Genomic DNA, 14025 nt, shown 5'->3' on the forward strand with positions numbered 1-14025 from the left:
GGGTCAAAACACCTTTAAAAAGTTATTGTGATCCCCAAGAATAAACCCAGGCAAGATTACACTACAGCAAGGCAATCTGAAAATACTAGCAACTGATGTGGTTTTAGCTAAGCCTTGAAAACCTTCCAAAGTAAGCTTAGGGTTTGTCGTACTTGCTCATTATCTACATGCATCATTTCCCACCAGTCTTTCAGACTTTTTTTTTTTTTTTTTCACATCCTTTGTGTTCCAATGAGAACTTGCCCCAGATACCATGTAACCCCACCTCTACAATAAGACCATGAGGCTGTCAAATTATTTCAGCAGCTTAAGCTGCCCAAAATTATTTTTTTAAGGTCAGCTGCAAAAAACACTAGCAGACCTAATTAACTGAAAAATAACATACCTTCTCTGCTAAGGCAGAAATAAATGACAAATCTATGATTTTTAAAAGCAGGCAGCTTTTACAAATAAGCAGATAATCTGTGTTTCACCAATACAGAACCTATAAAGGTTCATATCATGTTATCTACGTGTAAGTATCTTTAGAAGCCCATCAATTGCCAGTTACACTTTTCAAAAGCAGCACCATACTACCAATGCTTTGACTCCACTGCTGAAAAGGCACTATTCAGGATTTTGGCTGACTGACTACACAGTTTGATAGGCAACACTTTCAGAAGACTCTACTTTACATTTTACAGTCATAAGTGTCAGACACCTCAGAAATACTGTCAAGAGATTCTAGTTGCAGGTCACCTAATGTAACGTCAGGAGGCTTTGTTTTAAGAGTCAAACTACTAATTGGGGCAGCCCACAAATGTTCTTGCAGGCATGCTTCAGTGAGGCACTGAGAATATTGCTTTGAAGTTTATCACCTTCTCTTATTTATTTTTTTAATGACTTAGAATTAAGATTTATTAGAGCAGTGAAGGCCACCTCATCTTCCCTTTTCTCACTCTATCCTGAACTCTGCTAGAGCATGTGATGCTGGGAACACTGAAGTTCATCCTGGCATAGGTATCAATACACACTATCTCAGACGGAAAAAGGAGTCCAACAGGGAAGCCTGCGGCCTTATTTACTTTTTATATTGAATTACATTTACCTCATTTGCAAGATTCAATGCAAAAGGATGCTGTGTCAACCAGGCTACCACCTCCTTGCTAAATCTCATAGACATGCTATGAATTGAGATAGAAGTACAACAGGCTCCAGTAATGGCAGAAAACAGTTTGGGTCAAATAATCTTTGGGATTAACAATAAAAGCAGCTTTTGCTGAGCTGCTTTTTATTAAAAATAGAATCAGATTTCAAAAAGAGTTCTGTAATGCTTCTATAAAAGCAAATACCACTGGGAATGGTGTCGTCATTGGTAATAGAGATTGGTAACGTACTAGCAGTAACAATACAGCCTGGATAGTCCTTGATACGACAGCAACAGATTTTTTTTCCCTTCTCCATCAACCACCCACCAAGTCAACAATAGCTGATGCTATTTTAGATTTGATATATCCTGAGGATATTACAGAAAAGTTTTCCATTGAAATAGCCTTTAGCAGAGCAATCATAACATGATTTGGCTAAAAATTAAATGACACAAAATAGCATCTGGATTTCAAAAGAACCAGCACTTAAAAAAATGACTGGGAAAGTTAGCAGGAACAAGAGAACCACAGACCTAAATGTGGGAGAAGTCTACAATTTCTTTCAGAAAGCAATGTTAAAACTACAAAGAATAACCATTCCAAATGTGAATCAAGTAGAAGGTCCTGAATCCTCATTAGGAGATATAAGAGAAGCAAGCAGAGGTGAAATGAAAAAAATAGAGTAAAACGGTAATTCCAAATAATTCTAAAATATTGCATCAGACACATTAAAAATGTTTGCTTGCCATATAAAGAAAAAATAATAATTTCACATGCTGAAATAACATTTTTTAACAAATTAATCAACAGAATTACACGTTAATTCAACAGTGAAGACTACACAATCATACAGGTGAATGAACACTGAAAATTTTCATAACAACTTCATCAGCTGGAAAAAATATACAGAGAAGCCATGATTTAGAGATGACAGACAATTAGGTAAAAAGCAAATTACATCATGGGATGCCTAAAAAGAGATTTTTTTCTGATAGAAATTCAAAGTATTGCCAATTTACAAGGTAGCAATGAGAAATTGCCTAAGCATACCGCACAGTACTTCAAAAACGTAAGAAACGTCTTTGTCTGTCACAGCAGAAGCCCGTTGCTCTCCGCTCTTCCCTGCAGTCTCACATTATCTCCTTGCACTATGCTCAGTGCTGACTGAAGTTTTAGACTCTTCTATTTCACTCTTCAAACTCCCCGTCCATTCCAGATGCTTTTTTCTCCTGAGCATGCTAAATTGTTCACCTTACCCCCAGACAGCTCCATCTGACCCAATCATTTTCTTTATAAAGGAATATAGAGAAGTAAAACAAATAGCACCTTTCACATCATACTGAAGTGTAACAAAACACGTTCCAGTGCATGAACAAAAGCAATCAATGCCAGACTCCAAGCCATTTGTTTGCAGTAAAAGTGAATAGTCCTTGCTGATGGCAGGGCTGGTATGCAAACTGAAGTTACTCTCCTATGAATTTAAAAAGGCTTCCATGTACTATAAGCTCGTGGTTTTTTTGTTGTTGTTTTTTATTTGTTTAAAGTATTTCAGAAATTTTCTCTTCTTAGAAGATTGCACTCCATTGCTAAGAGCAGGGGAAAAAAGCAGAGTGCCTTGTTCTCCTCCAGTATACATTTTTTTTTTTTTTAAGGTTGACATTCACCATACATGTAAATTTGACAAAAAACAGCTTGAATATAAATAATGTTATAACACAGCTTGTTAATTTGGTAAGATATAAGAATGGTTTCAAGATAATATTTATGGGGAATAATAGCAGGGACAGTCCCCCCCAAAAAATTAAAATCCTTTAAATATTAAAAAGCTTCTGAAACAAGTAATTTGACTCATTGTTTGGAATAAGTTTCCTCTGGAAGGTTTTCCTAATCTGTATTTCTATCACCCATAAGAAACAAATATGAAGTTTAAAGCAGGGTAAATAAAGTAAATACCAATTATAACGAGAACCAACCTCACACAATGTCATTAGCCAATTACATTATAATAAAAGCCAATAAAAATCTTGATCTCAAGCAAACATAATAAATACTAAAATACTTAAGGTATACACTGCATAATCACACTCTGTTGGTGTAAAAAATGGTTAAATGATAAAATTTGTACCTTTCTCAGATACCACAGAATAGATGAGCACAGTGTGAAGCTCTCAAGAGAATTAAAAACAAACAAACAAACAAACAAAAAACCACACCCTACAATCTTAGAAGAGCCCTCTTTTGTGCATTTCAAAATAAATGCATGAACTTCATTGGTCAGTCATCTTAGGTGTGCATTCTGGACCAGTCCAGGCTAATCCTTGTGATGGTTTCACGCTGATGGTTGGAGGAACTCCACCACAGATCTCTCACTCCCTCTCTTCAAAGGAAAAGGGGGAGAAAATACAAAAGAAAAGGGCTCAAGAGTTGAGATAAGGACAGGGAGATCACTCACCAATTACTGTCGCAGGCAAAACAGACTTCAGTGTATGAGAGAGTAATATAGTTTATTGCCCATTACTAAGAGGCTAGAGCAGTGAAAAACTAAAAGCAAATTAAAAACACCCACACACACACTCACACACCCTTGTGTACCTCCTCTACTTGAGCAGTGCAGAGGAACAGCAAATGGGTGCTGCAGTCAGACCCTAACACTTCATCTCTGACACTTCTTCATGGTCACTCTGTGTCCCTGCTCCAGTGTCAGGTTCCTCCCATGGGATACCATTCTTCCTGAACTGATCTTGCATGGGCTTTCCACAGGCTCCAACAGGGGTATATAACACAGGTGGCAGCTCCCCCCAGACCCCCTGCTCCTGCGTGGGCTCTTCTCCACGGGCTGCAGCTCCAGCCCAGGGCCTGCTCCTGCAGGGACTCTCCATGGGCCGCAGCCTCCTCCAGGCCACATCCACCTGCTCCACCGGGGGCTCCTCCACCCATGGGGGGGCTGCAGCGTGGAGATCTGCTCCATGTGGGACCCATGGGCTGCAGGGGGACAGCCTGCTCCACCAGGGGCCTCTCCACAGGCCGCAGGGGAACTGCTGCTACCTGCCTGGAGCACCTACTGCCCTCCTGCTGCACTGTCTTTGGGGTCTGCAGGGCTGGTGCTCACTCCTCACTCTTCCAGCTGCTGTTGAATAGCAGTTTTTTTTCTTGAATCTGCTCTCATAGAGGCACATTCAGTGTCACTCATTGGCTCAGCTCTGGCCAGTGGTGGGTCAATTTTGGAGCTGGCTCAAACTGACCCTTACCTAACATGAGGCAACTTCTGGACTCTTCTCACAGAGGCCGCCCCTGCAGATCCCACTACCAAAACCTTGCCATGTAAGCCCATACAAACCTTAATCACTAACTCCAATGTTATATGTTTTGTTACACCAGAAAATGAACCTAGAGAGCCTCCAGGGCTCAGTCCTCAACAGTCACAACTACTTCTTTTATACTGTCAGTCTTACGAAATTGGAGACAGAAAATAGATTTCTTTCCTGGTATGAGCACCAATAAAATACTCGCTATTTTCCAATCACAATTCCACTTATTCTGTCTTAAGGCATATATACCAAAAAAAGCAGTAGTGCTGCAGATTGCTGAGATTTTAAGGAAGAAAAGTCCGTCTTGTTATCTATTCTGATCACACATATGCAGTGCATACTATTCAATTTCTTGATCTTTACCTTCTTCATGTTTCATACTGTTCAAAATGCCATTTGTAACACTTACATTCACACTCCATTGCTCAAATATTCTCCCTTCATCCTTTGAATTTCTTCAAACCTTTTCCTCACCCTTGAATTTCTATACTTTTCAACTTTTCTTTCTTCTATTCAGGTTTCATAATCACGATCACACATCAGATAACATCACTCTTATATATACTTTTTTTTTTAAAGCTACTTAAAAATTCATCTTGTTACAAGTAGCTTTTCAGCATCTTGCAAACACTTTCTTGTATCATCCTCCAAGAATTAAACTTGAAAATTTAGACAAGAAGAGGTGAGAGTTTTGTTTTTAAGACAAATGTACATTCATTGCATCCCCAAATATCATCACCACACTACCTTATATGTATATATAAGTGTATATGTGTATATATATATATGTGTGTGTGTGTGTGTATATACACACACATACACAAATCACCAGTGTGCACAGACACGACTTTGCTTTCGCAACAATAAGAACAGGTTACTCCCAAAAATATAATTTAGTGAAGTTACTCACTAAACCACAACTGAAGTAACTGACAATTCTGTGATCCTCATTTCTACTAAAACAGAATTTACTGGAACACTTGGATAGATGTTCAAGGAGAATAGCATAAACAAACAAACAAACAAAAGAAAACATAGCCTACCAAATATGTTGGTGGAATGTCCTTTCCTGGCAATCGGTTTGAGCTCATTATGTCCCCATCCATATTGCCTATAATTGTCCCAGGCATGCTTCATCATCTAAGAGAGGGAAAAAATAGGAAAAAAATAGGATTCGGTTATGTTGTGAAGCTACTTCATAAAAATATAGTATTTTACTCCTTATTTGAGGCTTCATCTCTCTCACTCGTCCCAGCATACTGATATTGCTACTATTTCTATTTATTTAAGAAGTCAGGTTATATATCATGAGTAAGTATTGAAAACAACTTAAGTATTCAACTTGTGATAGAAGATGCTCTGCATTAGTTCACTTACTTTTTCTTTGACTTAAATATATACACAGACATTAAGAAATTAGTGAAAAATACTGGCAAATACCCAAGCTGCTAGCCTGAAGAAAACAAACAAATAAACAAATAGCAATATCTGAAACATAAAAGATTTATTTACACTAATTATTTATTATTTACACTGGTGAATCAGAGCATGACTAAACAATGTTGCAAAAAGCATAATACATTTTTTTTGTTAGCAACACCTACTTGACAGAAATATACTGCGGAACAGCCTCTACCATGAGAAATACCAAAAACTTTGTTCATTTTGTTCTTTAGAAAGTATAATGAACAAAGCAGTAGAAAATTCATTCACAGCTTCAGGTTTCTTGTTCCCCCAAACACTCTTTTTAACAGGGATTTATGCTACATAGTAAACTAAAAAAAAATAAAAGTCTTGTTGGACCATGAGTATTAGTTGCACACATCAGCTGCTAAGCAGTGCTCTTATGTATTTGCTAGAACTTTCAAAATTCCTTGTTTGCATACAGCTGAAATTTAGCAGCCACCAAACTGCAAAATTGAAAGTACAGAAACGCAGTTTAATCAAATAAGGTAAGTTACCTAAACAGATCAAAGCAAGTACCATGGAGGAAAGCTGATTCTAAAAACCACTGCCCCAGACACAAGGAAGTTAGAAACAAACCTTTTCTGAACAGGAGTTCTCAATCAACAGCCATGCAGCTGTATCCACAGTGTTATATATAACTTATTTTTCTATCATGTCTTCAAAATTGATATTAAAATATTGTTAAAATAAACAAAAGCCTCCACAAATGTACAGAACTTAAATCACAATATCCGCAAGTTGGAGAAATGTTCCCTAAGAGGAAAAACTATGCTAATGCGACTTGTAGACCTATACTAACCCTTTAAGAAGCTGATTATATCAGGACAAGGAAATGCCATGATTTACAGGAATATAGTTTTTCTTATTGTAATTTGAGGGTCACCATGTTCACAGAAAATATGAAGGGACAAGTAGATGTCAGCTAAGAAGTAAGACGGAGTCATTTGCCCTATTAGCACTAGCTCACATAGAAGCAAGACACCAGCTCTCTTTTAGAGGAAGTCAGCATCCAGTAAACCCAAGCGTTTTAAACTGTATCCAAGCTGCCTACTGGGATATGCAAACCATGAAGTCCCCGTCTCTCTATAACCATCAAGAGATTCTCGTCCAACCCTCACAGCCATAATTCATTTGAACATAAACTAACACATGAGAAGCTTGAAGGGAGTCAGCTCATGCCCAGACAATAACTTGAAACAGAGCAGAGGTGAACATACAGAACATGCTCCTGTGTTAAACTGACATCAACCGAGGCACAGATATCCCTCTCAAGATGGCATTGGTCCCACTCCTACTGTGCACCATGCCAAGACAACCTATATGGTTGTTCTCAGTTTTCACATTATTAAGATTCTGACGAACAATTAGTCTTTTTTTTGTTGTTTTTGGTCATGAACTTGTAAGAAAAAGCATATGCAAATATTACCCTAAAAGGAGAGAGGAGACATTTCATTAATATTGACAGATTCTTCAGTGTTTACTAAGCACTTCACTAATTGATCAATTAATAGCTACTAGAAAATGCAGTAAAATCCTGATCATAGGTAGTGCAGAACTTCTTCTGAGAGCTCTTACTAACATTATCCAGAATCAATCCACAATTTATATACACATATGTATATATATACATAGACATATGTTTACTAAAGATCATACAGTCAAGAACCACAGCTTCATTCATGCTGGAAGGGACTTTGAAATGTCTCCAGTCCAACCCCCTGCTCAAAGCAAGATCAGCTATGAGACTGGGGCTGCTTGATTCTTTATCCAGTCAGGACGGGACAGGACAGTCAGTCTTCCTGAACTGTCCTGCTCAAAACTGAAACAAGACACTCCTAAAAACATTATCTTGTGAAAAAGGAAAAAAAGACCTGAATTTTTAGAAGGCACTACAGGATAGAGCTAAAGAAGCTGAGCTCTTATCTCAGTTTGATAATAGATGGATATCTACATAACAAGGTGATCGTGACATGACAGCTCTAACCAACCTCTTTCCGAAAAAAGGGGAGTTGAGCTTTGAGACCTTGGAATGTATCAATGAAATATTTCATGATGAAGAATAAATGACCACTAATGTTTTAGCTCTGTAAAAATTTCAGACAAAGTGTAGACATACAATAGTATAGAACAAAAATTGGCTAAGCCCAAAACCAAGAGCAATAAATTGTTTCTTCATGGCAGAATGTTAACCATGGAATATTCTACTGTCCCCACTTGCTATGCCTACTGGGGGTCTGAGGAGAAGGTGTAGATTTTGGTACAGATTTTTTGTTTGCAGATTTTTTTTTTTTAGCTCTGAGGAAACTACAGACATTACAAAGGGCTAAAACAAAATCCACCACTACCTAACATGTTTTTATATCTGTAAGTTCCTAAGACATAATTTTTCCTAAGATAAAATTCAAGAAAGATAGAAATTTTAAAGGAATCAGTTTCACCAGATTCATCCATTAATGGAAAAGTAACTTAGGAAAACACTACTGAGACCAAAACCACTGCCAAACACAAGACTAAGGCATAGCTGACTGCATCACCTAAGATTTTGAGAAAGGAAATCATATCTTGTAGAGACTAAGCTACTTTCATAAACATGAACAGGTGTCTTTCCTGTCACCTCTGCCTCTCCCAAACAGGATACAAATCAAATGGTATTATAATTCCCCAAGAATCTTCTTAACATTTTTACACTAGCAAGTCAAATGATCTTTTCCAAATGAATACTGAACATTATTCAGGCACACAATGTGATGCTCTTTTCTACCACTAAATGAGTAAATACTTGATTATATCTGGTTAGCAGATAACTGCACATTACATGTAAGGGAGAAGCCCCATAGCTCCTGTACACAAGTTCTGTAAGGATCATGTACCAAGAGATCTAATAACAACATAGGATTTCTGCTGTTGCCAGAAGTGGTAGCAAGATATACTGTAGATATAACACCTATATAACTGGAAGTAGTTGTGCAGGCAGAAGCTTGTGAGAAGACAGGAGAAGATGTAACCCGCTGCCAGCTAAAACTTTAACAGAGGATGCCACTTTGGCTCATGAAGTATAAGCAATGACCTCTTGATCTGAAAAGCCAGATTATCTCTACAATTATGCCAGAAAGCATTTATGTAATGAAATTTGCAAATACTGAATTATAGTTGCCAGTAGGCAGTTGCAGGTCTTGTTTCAGACACTGACTGGAACATCAGCACTAACGGTGATAGAAAGAAGGTAAAAATATTTAATAGGAAAAAAAAAACACAAAACAAAAACAAAAAAACACCCTTTCAAGAAGCCATTACAGGAGAAATGTAAGCTCAACTATTTGAAAGAAAAAAAAAATCAACTTGTCCAAGGATGCATTAATAATTCTGTCAAATGAGAAGTGGAAATTTCTATAGCTGAGATTTCCACACCAGAAAACAGTTTGCCAAAGCAAGCCCTTGGATTTGATGGTGTATAATATGAAGATCTTGTCATGTGGCCACCCAAGAATGAATGTTTTTACTGATGGAATTCTCACTGGTTCTATTAACTCCAGATGACAGATCTTACTTTTGACAGGAAAATGATTCATATGGAATAGGTTCACTGAATACCAGTCTTGAAAATGTTTATCATGGGACGCACCCAAAATACAAGTCAGCAAGACAGCATTGCATGTACAGCTTGATGATTCTACCAAACAAGTGGATTTGGACTCTGCTACTATAAAGCCAGAATGGCAAGAAGTGGGATATGTCTCAAATGAAACTGCTTTTGTAGGTACACCATATCTAGATATTTTTACTGACTTTAGAACGCATATGCCTTGTTCATTGGATCTGATCCTCTGCAGTTGCTGAGAAATCAGTATTTTATAACAGCAGAGCGGTAATGTGTCTTAACAAAACCACAGTTTTAACAGTAAAAGGAGGCTACAGTGATGAAAGCGAATTTTGTCAGGAAGTCCCATCACTACAGCAGTGTGTTAAAACAATCTGTATTCTATATTGTTATTTCTAAAAGTCCCTTTCCACTCCCTGAAAAAGGGCAGACACTTCAAATTAGAAAACTAAATCAGAGTCCTAAGAAATAAGCAAATAAAGCCATTTATCAGGAAATTGCAAAGAATGGTTGTACCTAAAAATCTATCTTTTCATTGCCATCCATCAGGAATATACATAACAGACAACAAATAGGCTTTGCTTTCAAAGGAACATATTCTGGTTAAGAGAACGATTTCAAAAGATTATATAAGACACCTCTAACTTCTGTTTTTAAATTAGCAAAGGACTTGCTAGAGAAGCTTATTGCTCAATTGGCAGATTAAAAATTAATAAGCACTTTCCTAGTGTCTGTGGAGATTACTTTCTGGAGGTTCAATTGAGCAATGATCTTTTCATTGTATAGATAGTCTTATGTTTGAAGAAAATTAGAAAAATTATTATTTTACTCTTGTGGGAGCTACAAATTTCTACCTAAACAGAAATTACTTCTGGCATCAGCCTATACCTCTGTCATGCATATCTGAACATTGCTACTGAAAGCATCTGTTTGGAACACGTTCCTGAAGAGCACAGAAAGCTGGGTTTTCTTCATTTAGTGATAAGCATAGTAACAGATCCATTACTAAATTGAAAAAATAACGTTTATTAAATTAATGTAACATGGGAAACTTGTTTGTCCCCATCTAAGGGGACAGTACTTCAAATGGTGAAACCAGAACAGTAGATGTAAATGGCCTAAACTTGGAAAGCTTACAGAAGTGGAATGAGTACTCAAATGTATGTAAGCAATACAAAAACACTTTTTTTTTTTTTTTAACATGATGAATCCATATTTTTGAAATTGTATCTTCATTGTTTCAAGAGAAAATGGTTGTCACAGGTTTACTCATCCTGTGTCCAGAAAACTAAAACCTCACAGACTACCTTTGTAACAGGACTGCAAAGCAACCACTAGAAAGTAGTTTTTCTTCAGTGTTCTAACTCTTGCCTTTTCAGGCAATCTAATTATCTTCACCAGCTTACTCCTGTACTTCTGACAGTTTTACCATACCCTTTTTTAAAGTGAAAGACTAGAACTACATGAAGCATGCAAGATGCAGAAGCACCTTAGTTCATACACAAACAAAAGAACCTTGCCTGTTTTGTTCTCCCTTCCTAAAATACTGAAGGTTTGCTTTTTGTCTGCTATTAAGCACTACGGTGACCTTTCCAAATAACTACTACAGTCACAAGTTCTCATTCTCAAGTGGTAATATGACAAGGTATTAGGTGATTTTTTAAGCGTGAAGTTCTAATTTCTTTCCTTCTCAGTCTCAATATGCATCATTTTCTATTTACCTGAGAAATAAAAGGGGAGATAAGAATCACTCAGTATCCCTAGATTTTTCTGCGATTCTTCAGTCAGGTCTCAGTTTTCTACTCCAAATCTCCATGTCAGCTAAGTTGATCATAACACTACTGTGGTAGTATTACTCTGCTGGGCAGCTGAACTCTACTATGCCGCTCTCTCACTCCCCCCCTCAAAGGGGAAGGGAGAGAAAAAACAATGGAGAGGGCTCAAGGGTTGAGATAAGAACATGGAGATCACTCAATTACCATCATGGGCAAAACAGACTCAGCATAGGAAGATCATCGCAATTTATTGCCCATCACTAGCAGACTAGAACAGTGAGAAAATAAAAACAAACTACAAACTTCCCCCTCTCATCCACCTTCTTCTGCCTCCTCCCTCCAAGTGGCACAGGGGAACAGGGAATGGTGGCTGCAGTCAGTCCTTAACACTTCCGTCTCTGCTGCTCCTTCACAGTCATTTTCTGTATCTGCTCCAACGTGGGGTCCCTCCTGCTGTTGTGCAGCAGGTTTTTTGCCTTTCTTAAATATGCTATCACAGAGGTGTAACCTCTGTGAAGCTTTTTGAAGCTTTTTGACTCAGCAGTTCTGACAATAAGTAGTTTACCTGGGGTTTTACTCACTTCTGTTTGGCTGATTGTAACAGGAAAATGAAGCATTTCCTTGTTTCTTTTATTTTACTTTGCATTTATAAATTTTCAATACTGTGTGTTAGTTCATTGTTGAAAGACAGGTTCTTTTCATAATGAAAGAAGTCTGAAAGAAGTTACTTTTAAAAATGAAGACGTTCTTGAATTTTTAATGTTTCCAATAATTTAAGAGTACTAGAAAATTCTGCAATTGCTGCAACTTGATTTGTTTTTTTGAATACCTTCAAACACTCAAACTTGCATTTTTCATTAGTAGCACATTTTAAGTTACCAGCCAAAGCAAACTATCTAGGATATGCAGCTGAAATACTGCACCAGCTACCCACTGAGAAAAAGTTTTATCCTCCTCCTCCTGTTGGAGCAGAACGAATACACCAAGATACAAACAGACATAGTCACATACATAAATTAGGTTTTACAACTGCTAAAATTCGGATTTTTTTGTACAATCACCAGCATGTCAGGATGCAAATCAGTGCGGGGCCATTCCTAACTTGCCTGTACTGGCCAAAGTGCTGATCACACAACTTTCAATCTGATAAAGACATTGAAAATTAGTTTACCAACAGACAATCCTATGTCTTGATGAGGAAGAGTTCATCCTTACTTTACGTAGATTTCACTTATTTAGTAAAGATGAACATCATCAAAGAAGTACAGTGAAACTAGTTTGAAGCCAACATAGCTGTTCCCAATATGCTGAATTACACATGAGGATCCAGAATATTTCAAGAGTGTTGAAACAGAACCACTTACTAAAACATATGCACACACATGTAGGGAGTGTTACCTTAAATACTAAAAAAAAAAAGTAGGTCACGATACTTATTGCACTTCATTTTTATTATGATCAAAGCCAGAAGCAGTAAGATATAAAATGCAGTGCAAAAAACTTCACAAAATATATACTAAAAAACGCGATGTCCTAACCAAGTAGCAGTCTGAATACGCTGACTGAAAACAAATACACTGTGGTGTCAGCTAAGGAAAGTATGTAAGTTTCAGTAAAGAAACAGCTAAAATATATTTTTAAATGCTGAAAGAAGTCCCACACTCAAAAAAAGGAGGCCAATTTGGCTACATCAGAAACACTGCAATTACAGAAAATAAACGAGATTCAGCAATGGAAGTCATATGAACAGTTAACTATGAAAACAGGAGTTATGAAGCATGAAAGAAATATTTAATCATGTATAGGTCTTTTCTCCAGCACGGCTCTTTTCTCAATAAGCACACAAAACAGAACTCAGGTAATGGATACTTATTCTTTTTAAGATGATTTCTTAAGAGAGTAAGGCTTAGGCAATCTTCCTGTCTATGTAATTGTCACTCACCACATACATTTGCAGTAGCCTTTGAATCCATTGTCTAATTTCAAACTTGATTTCACAGAATTGGAGGAACCAGGCATTTGAGACCTCTACTTTTTGTGAAAAAATAAGAAATCAATGTCTCTGTAAGGAAGATGGACAGTAATGAGTACCCCAGCTGAGAGAAAGGCAGTTATAATCCATTCCTTTATTCATTCAAAGGGACAACATTTAGCATACAGGTATCTCTAAACCAGGCACAAAACACATTGCGATTCATGCAGTCAAATAAGAAGATAAGAGGAAGTTCACAGCAATGTGTGCATGAGAGAGAAGCAGAGGGTGGTATAAGGATATGTAGGTCAGAAAGACATGGGAAACCATTAGTTTTGCTGCTTATAAAGCTGTTACTTCTCAACATTGTTAGCAGCCTCTTGAGCATCATCCAAAGACCATGATGAAAATACATTTTAATCATCTCTCTTCTTGGCACATTCTTATAAGTGTTTCCGAAATTGCCTCTGCTAATATGAAATAAATTATTCCCCCTCTAAATAAATAAATACCTCCCTTCTAAAAGGTAGCATATTGGAATTCACATTTTAAAAAGACAATATGCTTTAAGTTTTGCTGAAAAACAGATTAAGTTCACTGGCAGAACTCCAGTCAGAGCATTGTTCCTCACTCATGCGATGTCATCCACACTCAGCATTCTGCAGGTGTCAGATGCTATAAAATGGGCATCCAGGGTGCATAGGGGACAGTTAAAGATGACTTCCAACAACTTTTGATTAAGAGGCTTGCTCAATGTTTTGCCAAAAAAGCTACGACA

General features: G+C 37.3%; 1 protein-coding gene across 1 annotated transcript in view; it reads right to left on the reverse strand.

Annotated features, from left to right (window-relative positions):
- Positions 1 to 14025, reverse strand: part of MAN1A2 (mannosidase alpha class 1A member 2) — a 139142-nt gene that overhangs the window by 85518 nt on the left and 39599 nt on the right. Inside the window, exon 3 of the mRNA XM_084304509.1 lies at positions 5479 to 5575. Coding sequence (XP_084160635.1) covers positions 5479 to 5575 — 97 coding nt within the window. The remainder of the gene's footprint in view (positions 1 to 5478; positions 5576 to 14025) is intronic.

Source organism: Netta rufina (assembly GCF_964035555.1).
Source record: "Netta rufina genome assembly, chromosome: 1".
In the NCBI taxonomy this organism is placed as follows: domain Eukaryota; kingdom Metazoa; phylum Chordata; class Aves; order Anseriformes; family Anatidae; genus Netta; species Netta rufina.